Source organism: Vigna umbellata, chromosome 10, assembly GCF_029865625.1.
Source record: "Vigna umbellata cultivar VRB3 chromosome 10, Vumbellata_1.0, whole genome shotgun sequence".
NCBI lineage: Eukaryota > Viridiplantae > Streptophyta > Magnoliopsida > Fabales > Fabaceae > Vigna > Vigna umbellata.
The window spans coordinates 21,599,517-21,627,161 of NC_142174.1; the positions used below are offsets into that span (position 1 = coordinate 21,599,517).

The 27,645-nt window shown below is 36.8% G+C and overlaps 2 protein-coding genes across 4 annotated transcripts; both read right to left on the minus strand.

Moving 5' to 3' along the window:
• Window positions 1–834: 834 nt before the first annotated feature.
• Window positions 835–15,508, minus strand: LOC124820912 (uncharacterized). The gene is made up of 9 exons (XM_088100029.1): window positions 15,365–15,508; window positions 10,679–10,745; window positions 8,731–8,815; window positions 4,219–5,384; window positions 3,956–4,104; window positions 3,268–3,687; window positions 2,986–3,144; window positions 2,079–2,487; window positions 835–1,538 (listed from the first exon to the last, which is right to left on the minus strand). The coding sequence occupies exons 1-9, from the start codon at window positions 15,506–15,508 to the stop codon at window positions 835–837; spliced, it is 3,303 nt and encodes a 1,100-aa protein (XP_087956155.1).
• Window positions 14,496–27,616, minus strand: LOC124822064 (uncharacterized). Of its 3 annotated transcripts, XM_088100078.1 has the most exons (6): window positions 25,256–27,616; window positions 24,321–24,455; window positions 23,394–23,717; window positions 15,624–15,860; window positions 15,365–15,510; window positions 14,496–14,706 (listed from the first exon to the last, which is right to left on the minus strand). In XM_088100078.1, the coding sequence occupies exon 1, from the start codon at window positions 27,483–27,485 to the stop codon at window positions 25,290–25,292; it is 2,196 nt and encodes a 731-aa protein (XP_087956204.1). In that variant the 5' UTR covers window positions 27,486–27,616; the 3' UTR covers window positions 14,496–14,706; window positions 15,365–15,510; window positions 15,624–15,860; window positions 23,394–23,717; window positions 24,321–24,455; window positions 25,256–25,289. The 3 variants fall into 3 exon arrangements, with proteins under 3 accessions (XP_087956204.1, XP_047149980.1, XP_047149981.1); XM_047294024.2 differs by lacking the exon at window positions 24,321–24,455; XM_047294025.2 differs by lacking the exon at window positions 24,321–24,455 and having other exon boundaries at window positions 15,624–15,865.
• Window positions 27,617–27,645: the final 29 nt, after the last annotated feature.

Here is a 27,645-nt window from a genome sequence, read left to right on the forward strand (position 1 = left end):
AATTTAAATCAAACCATAGGACATTTCATCATTTTCATACATCAATTCGGATCATAATCATATATCAAAAATCCAATATAATAAATCATATACAATAATTTCACAGAACATGCATCCAACACAGTACAACATCACAGAACAACCATGCAACACAGTAAACTCAAGAATTAAATTTTAATAAGCTTCCCTTACCCGGATTGGGGTGATCGTTCAAAGAGTGAATGATCTTGACTCTTCCAAGTATGGCTCTCTCTCAACTGTTCTCTTAATCTCTCCAACTAAAACTAACCAAAAGAAACCGAAAGGGCTTGGTTTCCACCCTTGCATACAGATGAATCTGGGTTTGCATGAAATCCAGAAACGAACGTCTTAGGTTGGGAACTTACCGGTTACAGAACTGGAAGTAGTTCGGTTCAAGATGAAGCTCACAGTGCAGGGGACGTTCCTACGGTGCTGAAACGTGAACGGAGCAGAGAATGATAAGTTACAGAAGAGAGAAGTAGTAGGGTTCTAGAGAGAAGGAGGAGAAAATGGAGGTTTTGAATTTCTGAGGAAGATGAAGGTGCACGCAGAGAAGGGAAATAGTGTTTCAAAAATCAATTCTCTTCCCAAGTCAAACGGACGTTTTCTCTTGCGCTGACACCTGGCTTCCACTACTGCATTCAGAACCTTCCGAATTGACACATGTCAGAGGGAAGTCAGAGAATGTGAGTGCGTTTTAATGGCACTGCACGTGGGGCGTGGGTGTATTAATGGAAGCAAGGAGGTGACTCAGCACCGTAATAAATGAGGCGTGACAATCCCCCTAACTACAAAAATTTTCGTCCTCGAAAATTAAGTCTTACCAGGAAATAGATGAGGGTATAAATCCTTCATAGCATCTTCCACTTCCCAGGTAGAGTCGCCCGTCTTTTCGTCCCACACCACTTTCACTAACCAAACGTCCTTTCCTTTATAATACTTGGTGCGGACGTCTTCAACACGAATCGGCTTCATCTCCAGCGTTCGGTCTTGACGAAGACGAACGTCCTCTAGCTCCAATATGTGCGAGGGATCAGCTACGTACTTTCGGAGTTGAGAGACGTGAAACACAGGATGAAGGTTGGACAATTGTGGAGGTAAAGCTAACTCGTATGCGACAGGTCCAATCCTTCTCATAATCTGATATGGCCCCACGAACTTGGGAGATAACTTCTTGGATCGCAACGCTCTGCCTACTCCAGTAGTTGGATTTAGTCTAAGAAAGACATGATCGCCAGCTTTGAACTCTAAGGTCCGTCTCCTCTTATCTGCATATGACTTCTGCCTGCTTCTAGACGTCTTCAACCTCTCTTGAATTAACTTCACCTTTTCAGTCGTTTGTTGAACGAGCTCTGGTCCAGTCAATACGTTTTCTCCTTCTTGAAACCAGCAAAGTGGTGTGCGGCATTTACGTCCGTATAAAGCTTCAAAGGGAGCCATTCCAATACTGGACTGGAAGCTGTTGTTGTAGGTGAACTCTACTAACGGCAAGATTTCATCCCAAACGCCCGTATGATCTAACACGCATGTTCTTAATAAGTCTTCGAGCGTCTGGATTGTTCTCTCTGATTGACCGTCCGTCTGAGGATGATACGCTGAACTCATTTGGAGTTTGCTGCCCAATTCACTTTGTAACGACTGCCAAAACCGAGAGGTGAATCTTGTGTCTCGGTCAGAGATGATGCTGGACGGCACTCCATGTAGACGAACGATCTCCTTGATGTAGAGCTTTGCCAAGTTAGTCAACGACATCTTCAGGTTGACCGCTAGGAAGTGAGCACTCTTCGTTAGACGATCCACTATCACCCAAATGGAATCGTGATTCTTGACCGTGCGAGGTAAATGAGTCACGAAGTCCATTGAAATGTTGTCCCACTTCCATTCGGGAATTTCCAGAGGTTGCAGTAGGCCGCCCGATCTTTGATATTCAGCTTTGGCACGTTGACAAGTTAGACATGATGCCACAAAACGTGCGACATCACTCTTCATTCCTGGCCACCAGAACGATTGCTTTAGATCATGATACATCTTAGTCATGCCAGGATGCATGCTAAGACGACTGTGATGTCCTTCCTCCAATATGATTCGCTTCAGCTCTCCATCATTTGGAACGCACGTCCTACCCATATAACGTAATAGGTCGTCCGTTCCAGCGTTGAAATGTTTTGCTTGGTCTGTGCCGAGCGCGCCTCTTATCTTCATCAACTCCTCATCTTCAAGCTGCTTCATTTTGATCCGGTCAAATACGTTACTGGATATCCTAAGGTTACAGCATTTGATGCTGTCCGGTTCTAGATTGAACTGTAACCTTAGGTCTCTAAAACTCTCCACCAAACTCAACTCTCGTACCATCATGGACGAGACATGTACCACTTTTCTGCTCAACGCGTCTGCCACAACGTTCGCTTTACCAGGATGATAAAGCAACTCGAAGTCATAATCCTTTAAGAATTCAAGCCACCTCCGCTGCCTCATATTCAACTCCTTTTGATCAAAGAGGTACTTGAGACTCTTATGATCGCTGAAGACTTGGAAAACTGATCCATATAAGTAGTGCCTCCAAATCTTCAGAGCAAAGACGACCGCTGCCAACTCCAGGTCGTGCGTTGGATAATTCCTCTCATGTATTTTCAATTGTCGAGAGGCGTACGCCACTGCCTTCTTCTCTTGCATGAGAACGCAACCCAAACCTTGGTGGGATGCATCACAGTAAACTTCGAAAGGTTTGGCAGTGTCCGGAATTACTAACACTGGAGCGCTTGTCAGCTTCTGCTTCAGTTCCTGGAAGCTAGATTCACACCGATCGGTCCAAGCGAACGGTTGATCTTTCCTGGTTAGCTGTGTTAACGGGGCTACTATCTTAGAAAATCCTTCTATGAAACGCCTATAGTAGCCCGCGAGTCCCACAAAGCTTCTAACTTCCGTGACCGAGCGCGGACTCTCCCATTCCAAGACCGCTCGTACCTTTGCCGGATCAACTGATATTCCTCCAGCGGATACGACGTGACCTAAGAACTGTACTTCTTTCATCCAAAATTCGCACTTGGACAACTTAGCGTACAACTCTTTTTCTCTCAAGACTCCAAGTACCAACCTCAAATGCTCTTCGTGCTCTTCACATCTCTTGGAGTAGATGAGAATATCATCAATAAATACCACCACAAACTTGTCCAAATACGGCCTGAAAATTCTGTTCATGTAGTCCATAAAGACTGCTGGAGCGTTCGTCACACCGAACGGCATCACCACGTACTCGTAATGTCCATAGCGTGAACGGAAGGCCGTCTTCTGAATATCTCCTTCCTTAACCCGAATTTGGTGATAGCCTGATCTCAAGTCCATCTTAGAGAAAACGCTCGCTCCATGCAATTGGTCCAACAAGTCATCAATCCGTGGCAGAGGATACTTGTTCTTGATGGTCAGCTTATTCAATTGACGATAGTCAATGCATAGCCGAGAGCTGCCATCCTTCTTCTTTACTAATAGTACGGGCGCTCCCCAGGGTGACACGCTTGGCCGGATGAACTTCTTGTCCATTAAATCTTCAATTTGCTTCTTAAGTTCAGCCAATTCAGCGGGTGCCATACGGTAAGGCTGAACAGAGATTGGTGCTGCTATCGTTACCAAATCAATCGTGAATTCCACTTCACGAACGAAGTCCTGGCACTTCATCCGGAAAAACGTCCGGGAATTCGTCTACAATCGATCGTCCTCCACTGTACTTGTTGGACGATCGCTCATAACTCATACTTCCAACCTCTCTGTCTTCGTGCGTCATAATCAAGAAGCAGCTAGCGCCCTCCATAATATCTTCTTTCAACTGACCGAGCGTCACACCCAAATCCTCTTCGTCTTCTTCAGGAAAAATTAACTCCTTAGCTCCACAATCTATAAGAATGCGATTGGTATTCAGCCAATCCATTCCCAAAATTACCTCTAAGTCTTTGAGAGGCAAACATATGAGGTTCACCTTGTATCTATGCCCTTCTACCTCAATAGGACATCTAACACACACAGTAGATGTCCTAATCTCACCAGCTGCTGGGGTCGACACCACCAGGTCAAACTGCATCTCGCTCTCAGCTATTCCCAACTTATCAACGCACGCCTTCGAGATGAAGGAGTGTGTCGCCCCCGAATCAAACAGCACACAACATTGCTTTCCATGAATTAAGCAGGTACCGGTGATGAGCGTACCTGAGCTCGCGGCTTCCGCTCCAGTAATAGCATACACACGCCCAACAGCCTGGGCTCGTCCACCTCTCCCTTGCTGGTTCCTCCCAATGTTCGGCGGTCTCATCACAGCACGTTCGCCCATATTGCACTCGTTCTCCAGATGGCTGTTTCTTCTACACCGAGTGCAATATTTTCCTCCAACCAGCTGAGGACATGATGATCTAAAATGAGGTCCCCCACATTGAAAGCACCTGACCGTTCCCAGTTGTCCTGATTGTCTAGCAACCACCATTGTTTGAGACCCACTAGACTGTGCTGGACGAGCGTATGGAGTCCTGTTCCGACTCAGATTGGGTCTCGACAGAATTGGTCCTCTTGACGCCTGTTGTTTCTTCTGTTGTTCCGCCTCAGCCATATTTTTCTCTAACACTTTAGCCCTCTCAACCATGGCAGGGAACGACCGAATACACAAGCTGGAGATCAACACCTTAAGATCGCTTCTCAGCACATTTTCAAACTTTCTACACTGCCACTCCTCGCTGGTAGCCATAGTGTTGAACCTCACCAAGTGCTTGAATTTATTTGTATACTCCGAAACTGACATTCCTCCCTGTATCAACTGGAGAAACTCCACCTCCTTAGCAAACCGTACGCTGTCAGGGAAATATTCCTCATAAAATTTGGCTCTAAACACTTCCCAAGTAATGGGACTGTGGGCGTCCGTCAATAAAGCGTTCACGCTCGCCCACCAGTGGCTTGCTTCTCCAGTAAGTAGATACTCCGTGAAAGCCAAGCGGTTCTCATCTGGACACCTCTTTGCATTATAAATCCTCTCCATGTCACGCAGCCACTGATCTGCCTCGTCAGGAAGGCACTTCCCACTAAATTTGGCCGGATGATGTTGGAGGAAACTTTCTAAACTCCATTCAGCATGGGGCGTGGCGTTCGAAGAGGACGCTCCTGGCGTGCCTCGGGTGGCAGCAATTATTTCCATTAGTTGCCGCTGAGTCGCCTCAGAATTAGCGCGAGCGGCCTCTAAACTTTGTAATGCAGCAGCGTTCTGCTCCATCAAAACTGTATTTTGCTGCTGTAGCCTATCTATCACCGTTTCCAACAACCTAGTGTGGTTGGGTGCATCAGATTCATTGGGCTGTGGTGGAGGAGGGAGCCTAGGGGCCATTTGTTCTCTGGAACACAGAGAAAAACGAACGTTAGTTATATTCAAAGAGTTAAAATAACTCATTAATCACAAATTTAAGCACACAACAAAAACACAGTGCACTCATAACCTACAGTGTCCTTAAGAGAACAAAACTGCTCTGATACCAATAATGTAACATCCCAAAATTATACAGTCATCAACTATATAATAGAATATTCACATGTATTAATATGACAAAACAGTCTTACAATAAAAGAGGCAGAATTCGTAAGTGGCCGAACGGCCTTACACATACCCAAGTAAACTTACGAGCGTTCATTGTAACACCCAAATATTTTAAAGGGTATTACTGATAGTAGAGACTAAATTAATTTGATATCTCATATAAACAATCAAACTTTATTTCAATTACTCCAAAGTACAATACCAAACTTACAAACTTTAAACAATATAGTCTTCACCATTGAAATTTCAACTTATAAGTTTTACACCACATAATCTTCCCAATACAAATTTATTCTTTTTACAAAAATCCCTGAAAGTTTTTTCCCCGCATCTCTCTCATCTCTAAGCTTTTTCAACCGCATCTGCAACATTATCTAATCACATATAACATGAGTTATATGATCATAGTACAAACAAATAAGGGTAAGCCAACCATATCATAAAATCATTAAACTTGTAATAAAAATATTATAATCATGTATTTCTGCAATTGATAAAATATCATTATTCCGATGTCATTAATTCATCATTATCAAAATCATCTTTCTCATTTCCATAAATCTTACAAGTGTACCATGCTTACTCATGAAGCCTTATGGTCAGACCGCTCTCTGCCTGCTTCCTTAAGCCTCACTTATATACTATGTCTTACTTTCTAAAGCCTTATGGTCAGACCCCTCTCTGCCTGCTTCTATAAAACTTGCGAATCATATGTTTATGTCAAAGCCTTATGGTCAGACCACTTTCTGCCTGCTTTCATAAACCTCAGGTGTCACTTTGCTCATACCAAACTCTCATGGTATAACTCGAACATACTACTCCCGGTAGTAAACATCATTTCATAAGTAATGATTTCTCATATCCACTCCAACATTTCATAAAAACCAACAATTCATACCCTCTTATCCACCTAACTCAATCATGTTCATTCTTTAATCATGAATTCATAATAACCCGTTTTGGTATCAATAAATTAAACATATTGCTAGATATCATGCTTCATATTATAAACTCATTTTGCCCATAACGAGTATAACTCAACATATTTTCACCAAACAAAGATCATGGATCAACCAAAATACATCAACATATCTTAGGAACTACATATTAAAGTCTGGGCTCAATGTAATGATAAATAAAATATATATGAAATTTTTACCATGATAATATTATGCATCTACAATCAACTTGTTTTATTTTATTTTCATCCTAGTAGAGATTTTTTTTTTACCCCAATTGGTCACCGGAGAGGACCCAGATGTCTGAACGCATCAAACTCACCTTCGACGCCAGCACATATGACTAGTCACAACTGACTGGACTAGGCCAGGGCTGCTCTATGATCAGGGATGTGCCAACTCAGGTTTTTAAGGTTCCTCTATCCTACCAACAAAGAAAGGCCCTCAATAATTAACAATTGATTTCTTTAAATTATCTACCATGTTCTCTTATGCTCTAAATTTGAAATGCCAAATTTTAATGTGTTCACTTCCTCTCATAACAACCTCAAACAATATCTGTACATCTATTTAATACCCATATATAAGCTATTTCAGAACCCTTACTTCAGACCTTCCAACAAGATCAATTTCAGCCAACAAACTCATTCAAAACAGATTAAATTCATCACATGACAACATGTACAATTTCACAGTTTCAGTTATCATACCCAATATAATAAAAGTCATAAAATAGTTTCACAAGAGCACACCAGTTCAACATTCATATGCAAATATTTTATAAAATAAATTCATACAAAAATAATTAGCTCTCATTACCATCAAAATAATATTAATATAAAAATTTAGGGGAATCAAGAAGTTGAATCTGGCAGAGCCGGTTAGACAACTTCTCATCCTTCCAGAAAGATGCAATAAAAAAATAGATAAAACAATAAAATTTTTGGGGAAACAAGAAGTTGAATCTGGCAGAGCCGGTTAGACAACTTCTAATCCATCCAAAAATACAATATAATTAAATAACAAGAACAATAACATGTCTGGGGAAACAAGAAATTGAATCTGGCAGAGCCGGTTAGACAACTTCTAATCCTTCCAAAAATGCAATAAAATAAATAAGTAAAGCAATAAATAGTTTGGGGAAACAAGAAGTTGAATCTGGCAGAGCCGGTTAGACAACTTCTAATCCTTCCAAAATACAATAAAAATAAAGAAGGAAAACAATAAAATGTTTGGGGAAACAAGAAATTGAATCTGGCAGAGCCGGTTAGACAATTTCTAATCCTTCCAAAATAAAAAAATAAACAACTAATAACATACAAATGGCATAACATAATCAACATCACATTTTACAACTATCACACTTGGATATATTCACAGAAGCATACTCTTATTTAAATTTCAAGATCATACAGAAACCAAACACTCCATATTCAAGATTTAAGATCAGACAAAAGCAGAATATAACATATTCCAGACTCAAGATAATACAAAAGGAAATACTCAAAGTTAGCTCCCCTTACCTCTATTCCAGACTTAGTTTCCTCTTCTCAAACCGTTCTCCGGAAACTTCTAGAATTTCCCCTCTTCAACTAGAATTTCCTCCAACTCTCTTCTCTCACAATTTCTCTAGAATTTTGGTGCAAATCTTCAGCCTCCCCCCCTTGGCTATTTATAGCCAAAAAATTTTACTATTCATTTTTACTACTCATTTTTACTATTCACTTTTACTATTCATTTTTACTATTCAAAAATTATTTTTTATTCACCATTCTTATCTCTGAATGATTAATTCTACGTGGAGTGTTCTCTTCCACAATTTATTTTAATATATTTTTTTAACTATTCACTATTCACTATTCACTATTTACTATTCACTATTCACTTTTCTTAAAAAAAATCCTAAATAAGTTATCAAAAATTTGAAGCTCTCCCTCTAGAATTACTATAATTTTATATCCAAAAATTTACATTTTTCTATCCATTAAAATTATTATTACTAATAAAATGCTAACATTTACTACTATAAATATTTTTTTTTCATGGGTCTTACATTCATTAAATAACAAGGACGAACGGTGTACAAAATAAATGTCGAACGTCCAACTATACAACTATCTCAAAAGGGCGCTCGTTTTAAAACGGCCCGCTAACCTATCTATACTAACATCTCACCGAACGTTCTACGGTTCGGCCTTCACTTCAACCTCTACCAGATTCTCTTCAGCAATGAATCCTTCTTCAAGTGTTTGCTCCAGAGAAGCATCTCCCTCTGCTCACATCCACATGGATGATCATTGCAAGGACAAGACGGATACACATATACAGACAACACAATGGAAACGCAAGGGTAAGCTTATTGCATTTAATTCAAGTAAAACATACATTTCATATCATATCAATTACACATCAAGTAAGTCACAATACATAATTCAATTCATTCATTAATTCAATACAAATCCTGATACTAGACCGACCGTCCGGACTGTATGAATCCTGTGTAACTAAGGCGTTCGTGCACATAGGTGGAATAACTGGAATGCTCATCAGTAGCCACTTGAGGTTAGTCTGTTCTGTCCAAGTTACAGTTATGGACTAGACCTCCTGCCATTCCCACACATGACATACTCCTCTCTACTTGAGAACGAGCACTCACGGAATATCAGGATGAACCACCATCTAAGCTTACCACGTTCATACTTTACAAACTCAATTTCCATTCAAGAGTCGTTCCTCCCTGGAACGCTCGTTCAAAAACCACCATCATAATTTCAGTTGTTATAGTGTTCACACAGCTTAATACTTCCTCTTATTAACATTTTCATTCTTTGTTCCACTTCCATAAAAAGACGAGCGTTCAATCCTCTTCATAACGAGGACGAACGTCAAGAGCGAGACTGAAGAAACTTCTTTTCCGAAGGGATAAAGCTGACCCATCTTTCAAGACGAACGTTATTACCATTTGAATCAGTTAAATGAACTGATTCTAGAACAACTCAACTTATACTTAGAATAATTCTTTTGACAAGATTTCAGATTCAATTCAACTGAATGGAGATAAAAATACGAGTACTAAAAGGTACTAAGTACAATTTAGTTGGAATAACGACTGCCAGTGAATGACCAAACACGGTACGAGAATTTACTGAAATTTTAGGACGAACGCTATTAAAATTCAGGACGAACGCTATTTCAGCTCGTTAATAATTACGGAAAGAATGAGCGTTCGGTATAGGACCGAGCGTTACTTATCACTTACAATTTGGGACGAGCGTTCGGTATAAGACCGAGCGCCACTTAGGACGTACACTTTTGGGTCGAGACCCTTCGCTGATTTCAAAATCATAGAAATTGGGATTTATATAAGATGAGATACTTAAAGTTTAAGTTTTAATAATTTAACTAAGAGTTCAAAGGTATATTTTCAGGCTTTTCAAATTCTCACACAGCACTCATGAGGTTTACGTTTTGGCCAAACGCTCAAACGTAAAACTAATATAAGAGGGCGTTCGTCCTCAAATAGAATCCTTTCCAAATGAAAGGATCCAACTATTTCAAAGAATTTACCGAGAATACCGAACGGTCAAAGACCGTTTCGATAACGAACGTTCATTTTCATAGACTTACATATTCAAATTCACTTACAGTAGACACATTTTTTCAGTATAAACTTTCATACATCAATTTACTCATATCGTAGTACAAATCCATACTTTTTCATGCATCATCTCATCATACAGTTCATTTTTAATTTAAATCAAACCATAGGACATTTCATCATTTTCATACATCAATTCGGATCATAATCATATATCAAAAATCCAATATAATAAATCATATACAATAATTTCACAGAACATGCATCCAACACAGTACAACATCACAGAACAACCATGCAACACAGTAAACTCAAGAATTAAATTTTAATAAGCTTCCCTTACCCGGATTGGGGTGATCGTTCAAAGAGTGAATGATCTTGACTCTTCCAAGTATGGCTCTCTCTCAACTGTTCTCTTAATCTCTCCAACTAAAACTAACCAAAAGAAACCGAAAGGGCTTGGTTTCCACCCTTGCATACAGATGAATCTGGGTTTGCATGAAATCCAGAAACGAACGTCTTAGGTTGGGAACTTACCGGTTACAGAACTGGAAGTAGTTCGGTTCAAGATGAAGCTCACAGTGCAGGGGACGTTCCTACGGTGCTGAAACGTGAACGGAGCAGAGAATGATAAGTTACAGAAGAGAGAAGTAGTAGGGTTCTAGAGAGAAGGAGGAGAAAATGGAGGTTTTGAATTTCTGAGGAAGATGAAGGTGCACGCAGAGAAGGGAAAGAGTGTTTCAAAAATCAATTCTCTTCCCAAGTCAAACGGACGTTTTCTCTTGCGCTGACACCTGGCTTCCACTACTGCATTCAGAACCTTCCGAATTGACACATGTCAGAGGGAAGTCAGAGAATGTGAGTGCGTTTTAATGGCACTGCACGTGGGGCGTGGGTGTATTAATGGAAGCAAGGAGGTGACTCAGCACCGTAATAAATGAGGCGTGACAGCTTTCATATTAAATTTTTTTTCCTTGCATACATAACAAGTCTAAAAATATTTTAACATATTAAAATACGTTTTAATGTACTAAAACAAAATTAAACATTTTCAACAAGACTAAAACATTTCAAATGAATTAACTACTTAAACAAATCAAAATGAAGAATAAATCAAATACTTACTATATTTAAGCCACAGATCTCAACCCAAACGAGATTAAACGCAAAAATGAACATCCTTAATACTTACAACTTCACCAGTATACTACATTTTCAAACTTGAAAGCATAAAATATTTATACTTCAAACCTTTCTATAAACGCCTCTTTAAAAAAGAAAAAATTGGGTAATATAAACATTTGAATCCTTACAAAGTCTCCTCCCACGGATGACACTTGGGTGAGACGAAAAAATTCTTGTTCCCATCTCAAACTCAATGGATATAAATTTTTTTCTCATCCCATCCTTATTGGATAATGATTTTATACTTTGAATTTCTTACTATTTCAATATCAATTGATTAAAATAATGATAATCTTGTTTCTTCAATATCAATATTTAAAAATATATTATAAGTGTATCCATTTCAAAATTAGAATAGCAAATAAAATTTTATGAAAATCAAAACATTTATTAAATTTGTAATGTTAATGAAACATAGTTGATAAAATTTTGAAAACATTTTTAAAAAAATATAAAAGGCAAACAAATATTCAAATAAAAAATTTGGTCTCTATTTTTTAGGAAAATTTCAAATAGGTCATCTTATTTTGATCCATAATTTGGAAAAATAAGTGCAACCATGCTCTTACCGTTAAATTGGCTAAAACAATATTTGAAGATGATGAAGTGGACATCTATAATAAGTGACATTTGATTTTAAAATACAATAAAATAGACCTGTAAATAGGTATCAATTAATTTCTCTCTTTGAAGCCCTCGATAAGTGGTTCTTCATCTCAATTCTTCATTGTTTTGATTGGAGTATGTGAGCTATGTCACTAGGTCTTAAATAAGTGGTTCTTCATCCACGTTCTTCGTCTTGGTTCTTCGTCTTGGTTCTTCTTCTTCTTCCACATTCTTCATCTTGGTTCTTCTTCATCGTTCTAATTGGAGCAGGTGAGTTATGTCGTTGGGTCCTAAACTAGTGATTATTCTTCCACATTCCTCGTCTTGGTTTTCCTTCTTCTTCCATGTCCTTTACCTTGGTTCTTCTATATTCCCAACATTTAAACAATCATACCTTAGTCCCAATAAATTTTTTTTCCAAAACACAAATACTATAACACATCACGGCAAAAATCACCCAACAATCAATCATAAACTACAATAGAAGAACATTTATTGACCTTCAATGCCCTTCCATTCTAATGAACCAACTTTTCCAATGAACCAACTCTTAGGCCTTGTTCACTTGAGTGAATTTGAAGGAGAGTAATTGAGGGGATTTGAGAGGATTTGAAAATAAATTTTTTTTGTTGTTTATTTGAGTCAATTTGGAGGTAAGTGAGAATGAATTTTGAAGTAAAGATTGTGACAATTAGTGTAGGATTAGATTGATGTGACAGATTAAAAAAATTTACTTCCAAATCCAATCTCATTTACCTCCAAATTCATTCAAATAATCAACAAAAAAAATTATTTTCAAATCCTCTCAAATCCCCTCAATTACTCTCCCTCAAATCCACTCAAGTAAACAAGGCCTTAATGATGACAATAAAGTCTACTAAATGAACCATAATTTCCTTAATTGCTCTTTCGATACCTAAAGATAGTGAATGAAGCCACGAGTTGAATCCCTGATTTGGCCATAAAATTTGTTTTATCAAATACTCCTCCTTTTCTATTTAAAAAAAAATTCACATCACAAAACTATTTATTAAGCTACTAATTGGAACATACCTATTTTTCCAACATACCTAGTCACTATTTATTTAAGGTTGATAACGTAGTTAACTATTAGGGTCTGATTATACCTATTTTACCAAATTAAAGACCAAATTGAGACATAAAAATAAGAAGACATATTTGAGATTTCTTAACAAAAATGAAAACAAATTAAATTATTTAATCAAAATATTTTAAATGTTTGATTACTTCAATTTTTTAATTTTTTAATTTTTAATAAAATCTCTATTTTTATACATTAATAAAAATTATAATACATCACTTGATCGAAATCACACATATCAAAGATTAAACTAATAATAATTAAAATTTAATATAGATTTTTTATTTTTTGAACTATCAATATATGTTGCCTGGTGATAACAAAAATTCATAACAATTAAATTAAATTATTATATTATAGTAAATAAAATTTATTTATACAATTATAATGATAAAATTTTACGTATCATAATTAGTTAGTAAGCAAAAATAATTATATAAAAATATCAAAAATGTATTTTATATGATAAAAATAAACAAATAAAAATATTAAAAAATAATCAAATATGTTTTAGAAACATTTTTTATATACAATTAAATAAAATAGCAAAAAAAACAAATATATAATTAAAGGTATTAGAAATCTAAAAACTTTTCAAAAATATTAATCTGGTAAAAGATAATAAAAATTATTTCAGTAAAACAAAAAAAAATTCAAATAAAACAAAAATTAATAATAAGATAATAAACAAGATAAGTTTTTAATTTTATTTAATAAATAAAATTTTGTTATTGAACACTTAAATTGCAAGTATTAAACATTTTCATGTGAAAAGAAAATATATAACAAATAAAATAGTAAAAAAGAGTAAAAATAATCAAATGTAAGACAAAAAATATTTAATTGACCTACATTATTTGAACATAATTATGTAATATCTTGGAGATGTAAATGAATTTCATGATAAATCAAACAATTAGAAAAAATAAAAAATGTCTAATATATATATAAGATTACTTACAAGATTATGATTATTTTAATAATTTAAACGAAGAAAAATAAGACAAAAATGAATAACATGACGAATAAAAAAATATATACATCCCACCCGTATCCCATATTCAATTAAAATAATAAAATATTATACATACTTATATCCATGTCCGTTCAATGTCAAAATTCTCCATCAAAACAAAAATAGATTTTCGGACAATGCTCACTAAAGTGATTTATTTGTCATTCTTACTTCTCTCCTTTCCCCTTACTTGAACCAGATTCGTGAATTATGGTCTCATTATATAATATGGAACATAACAACATTAAGACTCTTGTTAGGGTTATAGATATAAGTTACTTGCTCCTAACAGAAATTAACAACATAAATGGGAGCTAACAACACGTTTCTTTCAGGTTCTCGGTACCAACCGTATTCCTACGAGCTAATAAGGGTTAATCAAATTAAGTTCGGTAAATTTATTATTAGTTGTTAATTTTATTATAAACATTTGAAATTATTAAATGTAATTAGCAAACAATAAAATATTAATAACACAACAGTTCTAGTACCCATTGAAAGAAAATATACAGGTGCTGGAGTAATCACATGTTCATACATATATAATATACACCTCTGAAAAGGGAAACACGAATAATTCTGGAGAACAAGAACATCGGATCTGCAAATATCTCCTTCCATTAACCACATTTGCCTTAGCTTTTCCTCTATAACCATCTGCACTTGTGATGTTGCCAAAGAAAAGGAGATAAGTAGGTAATACATTTAATAAAATTCTGAATCAAATTAACCATATTCGCCTTTTTTTTTTTTGCGTTGACATAATTTTTATTCAGGAATCATCACTTGTTTTGTTCTTTCTTTCGTATTTTTTTTAAGAAGATTAACATTAATACTCTATTCACTTGAATAAATTTGGGGAGACTGATTGAATGGATTTGAAGGTAAATTTTTTTGTTGTTTATTTGAGTAAATTTCGATGTTAGTGAGAGTGGATTGATAAATAAATTTTTTTAATCTGTCACATCAATCAAATCTTATACTAATTCTCACAAATTTTACTTCCAAATCTACTCTCACTTATCTCCAAATCCACTCAAATAAAAAACAAAAAATTTACGTTCAAATCCAGTAAAACTCATCTAACATGGCTGTATCTCTCCTAAATATATAGTAGATTAAAAACTGGAAGGTCACTTCTCTAGTAGATATTATAATAGAGCTCCCGGCAGCTGTATCACAAGCTAACCAAATTCATAATCTCAATCAATCCACAGTCTCAATTAATTCAGTAACTCAACAATGATAATGTCATTGAAACTTCAAACAGATAGTTTCAAGTAATTGTAAGAAACAAACAGAAAACTTTACTCACCTTTACATTAAATTGACGACTATTAGGACATGCCAAGCCACGCTGAGGTAAAAGCTCGGCCTGTAATCGTCCTACTGCCTGGCGATGATTTCCGCTCTTGCCAGGACTCAGCCATTGCTCGGGGGAACAGCTCACATGAGCCATCCCTTGAATAAAGAAAAAAAGTGAGTTCATAAAGAAGTCTGTAATTTGAATCTTGGCAGATACAAATCATGCAGAAGAATTTTGACAGTGCTTTCACTTTTAAGAAGCCAAATACCTTAAATGTCCATCCGGATTTGATGGATGAATTGCTTTGTTGAAGCGGTAACAGAAGTATTGCTCACAATTACCACATTTCATTTTGTTACAACCTTCAGTTCGGGAAATTGCTGTCACAAGAAGGGCATAGCTTGGAATTCCCTACGCTTTCAATCTTTCATACTGAGCATTTCATTCCTCTTTCTCAATCCCTACGCTTTCAATCTTCCTTTAAATGATTTAAATTTTGACAGTCCTATACTAAGACAAAAATCAGAAAACTGTAAGCCTTTTTTTGGTTAAAAATTTACTGCCAAAAATCAAGAAAAAGGATAATAGAATAGAAAGACACGTCTCATAGTATTTGAACATCAAGAGCAATAGACTCTAGCAACATACTAGACTCGCATCATGACAAAGAAATGACCAAGAAACTACAATGCAATGCTAGAGATTCCAAACACAGTCCCTATAAGCTTGCCCCAGAGGCGACTGCACTGTAAGCCAGTTCACTCGACCTTTCTGCTGAGCCCCTTAATAGATATCCTTCTCCAAGAAATTATCAACCAACTTTGACACCACTCATAAAAACCTTATGAGAACCTCACTAAAAGCTAGATATTTGTAGTTGAAGAGGCCAAGGCCTAATTAACCGCGCATTATAATCTCATTTCGAATAGGACACTCAAGTGTCGGACATTACAATTGAATCCTAACACACAAAAATAAGTAGGAGAGACCAAGGAACAGTGAGAGAGTGAACTGGGTAGAAACAACAGACTGCGATGGTGCCAGATAACAGAGCTAGGCTAGTTAGATGCATATGAGCAAGGCAGAACATATACAGGGCAGGGCAGAAAGAAGTAATCAGAATGGGCTAGAAAAGTGGTCAGATTATTGGGGTGGGCAAGTTTCTGAGCCCCCCTCCCTTACCCATAAAACAACACAGGTTTTAGGGGCAGAACAACCTACAACACCTGAGAGTAATAGTACCAGTATCTGATACAATTGGTTGGAATTTTTTCTGAGAAATGATCTCTTAAGCAATTATTGGAAGGTGCAAGGTGGCATAGGTTACAGGAACAGAGGGGGACGCAACATCATAGTGTGCAATACGCTATTGCACACAATTAACTACTATGCCTACTGGTTAAGTATTTTGCCTACGATAGTGTTGTGAAAATTTCCAGTTCTAGGAAGACAAAAGACTGGAAGAACATGAGGGAGAAATAGGGAACCACGTAAAGAAAGATTCCAAACTTTATTTAGATGAAGAGAAGACTTACAAGAATTTTAGAAATCAATTACAAGAAACCCCAGCAGATCAAAGTTTCCATATATAGCAAAACTGACACAACTAACACATAACAGATTTATCCTCCAAACTACTGCCTGTGGCAGCTCACAAAATCAGCCCAGCTGACTAATGGCTTCACATATTTCCTAACGTAGCCCTCCCCTTGAAAGAATCCTTGTCCTCAAGGTTGGAAAGCTGGAAATTTCTTCTTCAGATCATAGTACTATTCCAAAGTTGCATCCTTTGGTAGATGGTGTTTCCATTTCACAAGCACTTCAGTAACTGAGATTCCTCTTTTCTTGACTGTCATACGATCCAGAACAGCTTCGGGCTCCTTTTCAGCAAAAACATCTTCATGCTGGTAAGGGAGATCGGTAGTAGTAACCAAGTTGCCCACATGTTTCTTAAGAACACATTGTGAACCTTATTGTGAGTTGGGAATTCAAGTGTGAGTCCAAGTCCCACATTGGATAGAAATGAGAAAGTAGAGCACTCTATAAAGGTGAAAGACCCATTAACCCATTGCCTTAAGGTTTTGGGTAGAGAGTGATGTCAATCCCTTATATGGTTGGGCTCAGATCTCATTGGTATTGTGTCTCTCCAATGAACCTCCTCCTCGATAGATCCAACAGTGGTATCAGAGTCGATGGTTCATCTTGGTGACCGACTTAGACGAGTACAATGGTCCCTATATCGAAAGTCTTCTTGGCGAAGGGTTCCAGGTAAGCATGTCCCGTTAAGATAAATTGCGGTACGAAGGGCTACTCATGGTTGTGATTGGTTGGAAATGCTTCCGTTGGAGGGGGAGTGTACCAATGTGGAAGGGACTCACCCTTGAGGGGGAGATTGTTGGGAATCCATGTGAGTCCAAGTCCCACATTAGATAGAAATTAGAAAATAGAACACTATATAAAGGTGAAAGACCCATTAACTCATTGTCTTAAGGTTTGGGGTAGAGAGTGGTGTCAATCTCGTATGTGGTTGGACTCAGATCTCATTGGTGTTTGTATCTCCCCAACCTCCTCCTTGATAAACCCAACAACCTGTAGCAACAATGCCAATGCAGTTGAAAACTTTAAAGTGACCAAAATACTTAGAACTTAGCTTAGAGTTGCTCCTAAATGCCACGGGTACTTGTTTTATGGGTACAACTTTACATAGACAAAATCTCCAGTCTTGAATGGTCTGTCACTCCTATGCTTATTAGTAACTTGTTTCATCCTTTCTTAAGTGGCACTTGATTAACTTCATTATCTATTGTTCTCTTGTTTTATGGGTACAACTTTACATAGACAAAATCTCCAGTCTTGAATGGTCTATCACTCCTATGCTTATTAGTAACTTGTTTCATCCTTTCTTAAGTGGCACTTGATTAACTTCATTATCTATTGTTCTCTTTTGACCAAGCTCGTGTCCACCAATTTCACTTTTTATTCTCTAAGAAGGTAAGGAAGATTCATTGAGCTGGCTGTCCATTCATCATTTCGTAAGGAGTAGCTTTAGTAGCGGTATGGTAGGAGGTATTGTACTACCATTCAGCTAACGACAGCCACTTTGACCACTTGTGAGGACCATCATTACATGCACACCTCATATATGTAGGCCCCATCCTACCATATAGTTTGTCACTTTTAGCCACTGTAGGCCCCATCCTTACTTGATGGCAATCCAGTCTCTGCAGTTTGTCGCTGTCTACCATTGTTGGTTGTCATCCACTCTTGATAGAAATCTCTTATATCAAAGTCATTCTAGTTGAAAGTTCATGGTGCTAGTTGAAGTTTCGTGGTTGTCCACTATTGTCCAATATTATTCTCCATAAGCTTATGAGGAGTCTCTTTGGTTACGCTGGTTTGTGAGTCCAATTTGGTTTATAGACATTCTCTCTCGATGGTCTAAAGCATATGTGCATCTTGTTCGAAGCCAAAGTTACCATGTCTATTATCTTGGCATTTGAGACAAGTTGATTTTGTTGGAGTGAGTTTATTTATTCCAAGCTTGGTACATACAATTTGTATGTTCCAGCTTGAGGAGAAGTGTTAGAATGTTTACCCTATTTATCATGATTATATTGAATCTAGAGTTACCCTATTTATCATAATTATATTGTGTCTAGAGTTACCCTATTTATCATGATTATATTGTGTCTAGAGTTACCCTATTTATCATGATTATATTGTGTCTAGAGTTATCCTATTTATCATGATTATATTGTGTCTAGAGTTACCCTATTTATCATGATTATATTGTGTTTAGGGTTACCTTATTTATCATGTATTCTTGTATCAATTTATTCTTATAAATAAAAGATTATGAGAGGGATCAATCAAGCCCTTTAGAATTATTTTACATTTTAATTCTCAAGTTGAACAACTATATTGTCTTGCCCCTTTTTATACTCAGTTGAGAAGTCAAACTTCATGAGTTTAACTAGCCACTTTTGCTGAAAATCGGTTGACAACCTCTGATCCAATATGCACTTAAGGTTGTAATGATAGAATGCATGTTCAAACAGTAATGTCTCCATTTCTGAATAACAAAGACAAGAACTAATAAATCCTCATATGTGGGTAGTGATTGTTGATATAGGGTGTTGCTCTTGCATAATAATTGCCCTACCCCACAGCCTGAGGCATCAACTGCCACTGCAAAAGTTCAGAAAAATCAGGAAGAGCTAAAACTGGAGTACAACTGAACAATTCTTTTAGTTTCTGCAATGTCAGTTTAGCATCTTGAGTCCAACTAAATCCACTTTTTCTAACGTGCCAGTCAAGGGTTTTGCTACTACTTCATACCCTTTCACAGGCCTCCTATAATAGCTAGCAACACCAAGGAACCCTCTCAGTTGTTTAATAGTCTATGGAAGAGGCCAATTGAGCATAACTTCTATTTTATTTGGATTTGTAGATACACCTGAACCAAAGATGAAATGACCAACGTATCCGACTTTATTGACAACAAAATAACATTTTCTCAGCCTAGCAAAGAAGTAATTGCTTCTAAGAGTAAGCAATACCTATTTAAGCTGATCCAAGTGCTCTTCCATACTATTTCTGTAGACCAGAATATCATTAAAGAAGACCAATAAGAATTGTCTTAAGAACTTTGAATCACCTAATTCATTAACCCTTGAATGGTTGCTTTGGAGCAATAATGAGGCCAAATGACATCACTACAAACTTATAGTGATCTCCACATGTCCTAAAATTTGTCTTGTGTACATTCGAGAATCCATCCTCACTTGATTATACCCAGACCTAAGGTTAACCTTGGAAAAATTGAAGATCCAAGAAGATCATCTAACAAATCATCAACCAAGGGAATAGGAAACTTAGTCCTCAGAGTGTTTTTATTCAATTCCATGCAATTTATACACAACCTCCATGAGTGTTCGTTTTCCCCACCAAAAAACCACAGGACTAGCAAATGGACTGATACTATTTTGAATGACCCCATATTTCAATATTCTTGTACCAGTTTATCAATGATATCCTTTTGGCTTTTTGCATACCTATAAGGTCTTTTATTAACCAGATTAGCTCCCTGAACAAGTGGTACTTTGTGATCATGACCTTCCCTAAATGGTGGCAATTGAGTTGGCTCCTTGAAAATGTCGCCAAACTGCTGGAGAAGCTGATCAAAATTGCAGGTGGTACTACTGACTGATCTTCATGAGTGGTGAGTGATTGCAGCAAACCTCCCTCCCTCATCACAGAGTTGTAGTAATGAAATGCGCATTCCTGCCACTAAAGTCTTCTCAAACTTTTGGTTCTTGGAAAACTTGATACCATTATTAGATGGCCCCTCAATACATGTGTTTCTCTTTGATTCTGAATTCCATAGTCATCTTGCCAAAATTTCAGATTATGTCACATGATGTAATCAACCACTCAATCCCTAACACCATATCAAAGTAGCCAACTGGAACAAAAAAACATATATGAAGTAAACATTGCCTTCTGGATAGTCCATGTAAACCCTTCTTTAACCATTAATGAAATGTCAACTTAGAACCATCAACTACCACCACTTGTATTAGAGTTTGTTCCTCAATTTTTGAGCCATATCAACATCCAGAAAATTGTGTGTAGATCCATTGTCAATCAAAATGTGTAAAAGCTTCTTTTGCTTGTACCCTATGATTCTCATGATCCTGAAATTTGTGGCACCAGTCAACGCATTTCCTGATATCTGAGGTGACTCTTGATTGCAATCATTAAAAGAGCTACTAACAGGGTCTATAGATTCAATTAAGTCCCTCTCCTCCTCAACCTCCAAAACATGCACCTGAATCGTCTTACAGGTCAAACTATTTTACGGGTCAAACTATGTTCTTGAGAATATAGCACTCACAAATAAAGTCCAGTCCCTTAGTCCCACTTTCACTCATATAAGCAAGTGTCAGACTCCAATTAGGTTTGACTTTAGTACCATTTCCCACATTAGAACCAAAACTATAACTAGCATTGGATTTAGAGGGTTAATAGTCAATATAGGTTTGGATCCTAAGATTACTTTTTGAGGCTTAGGCATCAAAGTAGGTTGAATAGAAGGGGAATTGGTAGGCTGCGTACATTCTTGCCAAAATAAAGGCTCTTCTAACAGTGGAAGGCTGAAACATGCTAACATTTGGATTTCCTTCTTTAAGCCCCCTGAGAAACTACTTATGAGAAATAGAGAAGATTGGGAGAAAATATCCCTTGTGTGTTTAGCATACACATAGGGTAGTTTATTTATATTGTAAGATATGGACCAATGTCCTTAATACAGAATAGACTAAGCCCAAATAACGGAAACACACATCTTAACATCTAACACTACTCAACATGTATTCTTCACTAAGATTCAGTCTATTAACAATGGAACCAAATTCTTTATTATATTCAAAAACAAATTTCTTTTGCCTCAATCTCATCAATTCGGTCATGGTATCATCACACACCTCCCCAAACCACTCAACCAACAGCTTAGTATATTCTTCCCACAAAATCAATGGAGAAACAAGTTGCAACCCAGCTAATGTTGTGTGCCCTTCTGATGCACGATCCTCCAAGTGAACAATTTCTAGTTCTACTCTAACATCACCAAGTGTATTATGAATTAAAAAATAATTTTTGTATTGACATATCCATTGATTGACAAGACAACTTCACCAGAAAAATGAGGAAAATCTATTCTAGCTAATCTTGTTCCTCAAGAATAAGAGGAAACATAAGGACGTTCACCTCTAGAGACAACACTAGTGGAAGGGCCATGAATATCTTCTGCATTCTATTTTAGCAATTCTTGAATTTGGGAATCATCAACAGTGTTCTGCAATGACCCAACAAGCTCTATTAACCAAGACTCTGATCTTGCACACATGTGTTCTTCCAAATCCTTGATTGCACCACATTACGAGTAGCTTTCACCATGGCAGAAAAACTTCCAAATGGATCATGAAGGCTAATACCAATTGTCATGAAAATTTCTGGTTCTAGGAATACGAAAGACTCGAAGAACTTGAGGGAGAAATAGGAACCTCGTAAAGAAAGGTTCTGAAAACTTTATTGAGATGAAGAGAAGAACTACAAGAATTTTATGAATCAATCATAAGACATCCCAGCAGATCAGAGTTGCCACCTATAGCAAAACTGACTCAACTGACCCATAACAAATTTATCCTCCAAGCTACTGACATGTGGCAGCCTACAAAATCAGCCTAACTAACTAGTAACTTCACATATTTCCTGAACAGATAGTACTGTTGATTGCTCCCACATTTGGTATATGTATGCTGCCAATTTGTCTACAGCTTCTCCATTGGATTTGTATCTCTTACGTATGATGTGACTGTATTTCATTTGATATTGTCTGTCACATTTGATAATAAGCTCTATAAATAGAACATTTATAACACATGGTTTTGTACGACCCTCATTTTCAATCAATCTCCCTTACTAGTGTTCTCTATCTCTCCCTGCTCTCATGGGACCAAGCAGATGAAGAAAAGGATAAATAAAGCTCTATACATAGAGCATGCATCACACATGGTTTTGTACGACCCTCATTTTCAATCAATCTCCCTTACTAGTGTTCTGTATCCCTCCCTGATCTCATGGGATCAAGCACATGAAGAAAAAAGGATAAAGAATAAGCTAGTAATTATGAAATTAAAAGTTCAAGAGAACCTACCAATGGATGGCACTAAGGAGATCTAATTACTATAGGAGTAAGAGTAAGCATCATTACACTTAATCCACCCAATAATTTTATTGACATTGACTTTCATCAATCTAATATCAGATGAATAGTTCTCATAAGTAGATCAAGTTTAAACATCTCACCATCATTCAACTACATAAGAATGTATAGTATACCTGTAAAATATAAGTAAATGCTGGTTATAAGAGTCTATTACCTATGCATTCACCAAAAAAACATTTCATAACTGTGAGTCTATAAGAACCACTAACAACTAAACCATTTATCCAATTTCTGATCCAAATAACATACCTGAAAAATCTGAAGCTTCATATCTACACTCATGCATGCTATGCCAGTGTAGCTGCATTTTCTGCAAAGGCTGTAAAAGCTTGAAATAAAACATTTTGGGCATCGAGCATCTGGGCTTCATCCTCTACATAGGGATTTCACATGTTGGACAATAAACAACATCAGGCACTGATGCAAGTGTTTTTTCCAATGCTGTGCACACCAAGCGCTCATAATCTGTCATCTAGCAAGCATTTTAAAGGTAAGGTGGAATCATGACCGTACATTTGCTTCAGGACATTGATTACAAACAGTGTCTTCCTTTACTTGTATCCGGGCAAAGATCTGCAAGCATTTGAGGCAAAAACAATGGTTATATGGTAACCAGATAAACTCAGAAACTGATAGATAAAGTGGCAGACACAAGAACCATGTTCAATATTAATTCTATTTGACCAAAAATCGAAAAAAAAAAGTAGAATCAAGTCATGCATATAAAAATAAAGCACATTGGAATGAAAATGTCTGTAAAGCCAAGAATGCAAATAGAAAGAAGTAGCGCTGCATTAGTTCAAGTGGTGATGTGATATAGCATTAGATTTTTCATATAAAATTATAAAGTCGATAAATTGGGCAAAAAGTATAGAGTGGAAAAGGAGTGAGATCCATTCGTCCACCAGAGGAAAGAGGCAAAGACTGCAAAGGGATTTAAATCAAAAGAAATATCAGAATGAAATAGCAGGAAGCCATGAACATGATAAAGAAGAAAACAAAGCCAAACACATGGTTTCATCTAACAAAATGAAGCATTTCATATGAGCCTACTACAGCATAAGGTTAGTCAGATAGGTGTATGGTAGCATAATTAGTTTAGAACTTCAAAGAAGAATAAAATTTGGACACAAAATGAAAAAATGAGTTTTGTTTGGATGGTATAAGCCAAATTACTTTTGGTCACGAGATCACCAAATAAAACTGATGTATTGATAGGCTGCCATATACTTAGCAAAATTGACCTTCTTTACCAGCCAATATGTCTCCTTTGGATCTCAGCGCCATAAATAAATATTCAATCTTCTTATGCTGTGACACACATGGCAAGCCAAAATTCTGACAATTATAATAATGGATTAACAGTAATATCTTTTTTATACTTTCAGTACTATAATCATCATTACTATTAATTCTATATCTAAAGAATAATTCACTCCATAATTTAATCAACACCAACATCCACAGAATATTTCAACTTGATGATAAAATGGGTCCATTTATTATTGTAACAGGTAAAGAATTTTGGTAATTCACAAAAATTAAAACAAGCATAGGAACCATTAATGAAAAAAAGAATTTTTCATACACTAAATGAAAACACAAAAATCTTAAAGAATAACACATGTAATTAATCTTGAAATTTCATTCAACAAAGTTGGAGGATGATGAATATGATTCGATTTCATTTTTACACTGGTAGTTCCTGCTCTGTTTTGGAAATGTTCTACACACTATTTTGCATAAACAAAAACCTAATGGTGTGCCTATATATGTGAATTTTCATGTGCATACACAAATTATGGGTAACGTTTTACATATAATTTTATTGACTTTCAAAAATGTCAGTTCAGATATTAGTCACAGAATACCTTAGTGGGGAATTTGTTATAAACTAGTGCGTAAATAACAACTAAGTATACTAAACCCTGCCCAGCCCACTCGGAAGACAAAACCTATATATTAAGAGGAATGTCAATAGTGATACAGCCTTAGAGGATTTTATAATGACTACCATTTGAAGTGGATTATCAATTAACAGGCTAGCTTTTAGTAACAGGTCATATGATGATAAAAATGTCAAATACAAGAAATTATGTCAAAACACATACCAGCTGGATATGATGGAAGCCCTAATACCGCTGCCTAACCTTCTTGAACTTTACATGCCTTCAGACCTAGAATATTATGAATTATATCATCTGGCAAAACACCCTTTTCCTTCATTACATCATATAGCTTCTGTGCTTGGCCAATGTGCCCATGCTTATGGTACCAAGCAATGAGGACACTGTAAGTTGCAACATCAGGAATAACTGAAGCTCTGTTCATTTCATCAAACAGCCAGGTGGCTAAATCTATCCGGTTTGACTTGCAAAATCCATCAATCATGCAAGTATAAGTAAATACATTTTGCAATATGCCTTCCCTCGACATTTCTCGAAATAATGCCAAGGCCTTTCTCCATTCTCTAATATTACAAAAGCCAGCTATTAAAGTTGTATATGAAATCTGATCTGGATGCAAACCCCTTTCTTTCATTTCCTTAAAAATGGCATATGCTTCATGCATGTTGCCACTATGACTAAATATACTCATAAGAATTGTATATGTGGCAATGTTGAAAGTGATCCCTTCTGTCATTTTGGTGAATAACTTCATAGCCCTTTTTATATTTGACTGTTTGGCAAAGCCAAATATAAGAGTTATATAATTAACAACTGCCGGAGGTACATTCCTTTTGAGCATTCTAGGCAGGAGCTCCAATGCTCTTTCTGGGCAACCTTCCTTACAAAGTTTACAGATGATTGCATTATATGAATGTTGGTTGAGGTTAAATCCATGTTCTTCGAAGTTCTTCAACAAAGTCAAGGCTACGTTGAAGTAACCTGCCCTACAATATACATCAAGAATATAATTGCATGCGGTAGTATCTGGCCAAATACCATTTCGTAGCATGGTTTCAAAAACACCCAATGCCTGATCGAATAGTCCTAGTTTGTAGTATCCCTTAATTAGACTGCGGTAACTAGAAGCAGAAGGAACCAAATTATAGCAGGTCATCTTCTTTAAAAGCTTCATGGCTGAATCCACATCACCTTGCGTGCAAAAACCATCAATTAAAGTTTCATAAATAATCTGATCATATTTGACACTAGAAGCACCAATACTGCGGAATATTTTCACTGCAAGCTGTAACCGATTCTTCTTGCACAGACCATGGATGAGGGGGGTGTAGCTAACAATGGATGGTTTTACCTGGGAGCGTTGCATTTCCTCCAACAGGTGAAAAGATTTTATTAGGTCCCCTTTCTTGCAGAACGTATCAATTAATATGCTGTAGCTATAAACATCTGGCAATATCCCAGAGCTCTTCATTTCTTCAAAAACATCCAAAGCCTCACACACGTCACTTCTTTTACACAGCGCATAAATTACAGAATTAAAATAATGACTGCTGAGAGGCTGATTTTGTTTGTTCAAATTGCGAATTAACATCAGCGCTGCCTTAACACAACCAACTTTACAAAGTCCATGAATATAAGTACTATACGTGACAACAGTTGGTTTTTCCCCAATCTGATATATTTTCCCTAGAATCGCAGCAGCCTGTCTCATATCTGAATCACACCCAACATTACTACAATAAAAGTTCATCATGATTGTATAGGTGTGGATATTTGGCGATGGACCACGGTCCTTCAATTCCTCAAAAAACCATCTAACACACTTCGCTCTATTCGCTTCAACCAAACATTTCAACAAGAAATTGCATGTCCTTATATGAGGCTCAAGCCCAACATTCTTAGCATTCACAAAGACACTAAGAGAATTTTCCAACATAGAGTTGGATGCGAACACTTTCATAAGCACTTCAAATACTACGCCGGATCTTTCAACATGATGGGGTGAATCCAGCAAAGCTGAAAACAATTCAAAGGTGTTGTAGTTGGCCTCGTTACAGAATTCAACAACATCTCGAAGCAAAGCAAACACTTCCAAACGCAACCCGGCCAAAGCAAACGCATGAACCATAATCCTAAAACAATTGATTGAATGAGGAAACCCATGACTGTCAACCCAACTCCCAAACCTTACTTCTCTAGCCACCCTCCAACTCAGTGATTTGAGCACCCTAGAAACTAAAGGAAAATAACCCCTCCTTGTTGCGGGAACTTGGAGCACAGGCCTGTCAATCACAAATTTAGCATAAGACTTGGGACTTTCATCAAACACGTGGTCTTCCATCATCAGTGCAGAAGAAGCAGAGGAAGAAACAAAACTGAAGCACTGGCGTTGGCGGCGAAGCAAACCACATCCACGAACGCATGTTAACGACATTAAGATACACCCATCAATACCCAGTTGGGACAACTAAACAAGTACAAGGTAAAACAGAGGGTGCATAACTGCGGCGAAAAACATTCAAAACATACAAGAACAGGAGTTTAATAAAAAAAAAAGAAACAGGGTTTTCTTAAACAAACTAACAAAAGAAGTA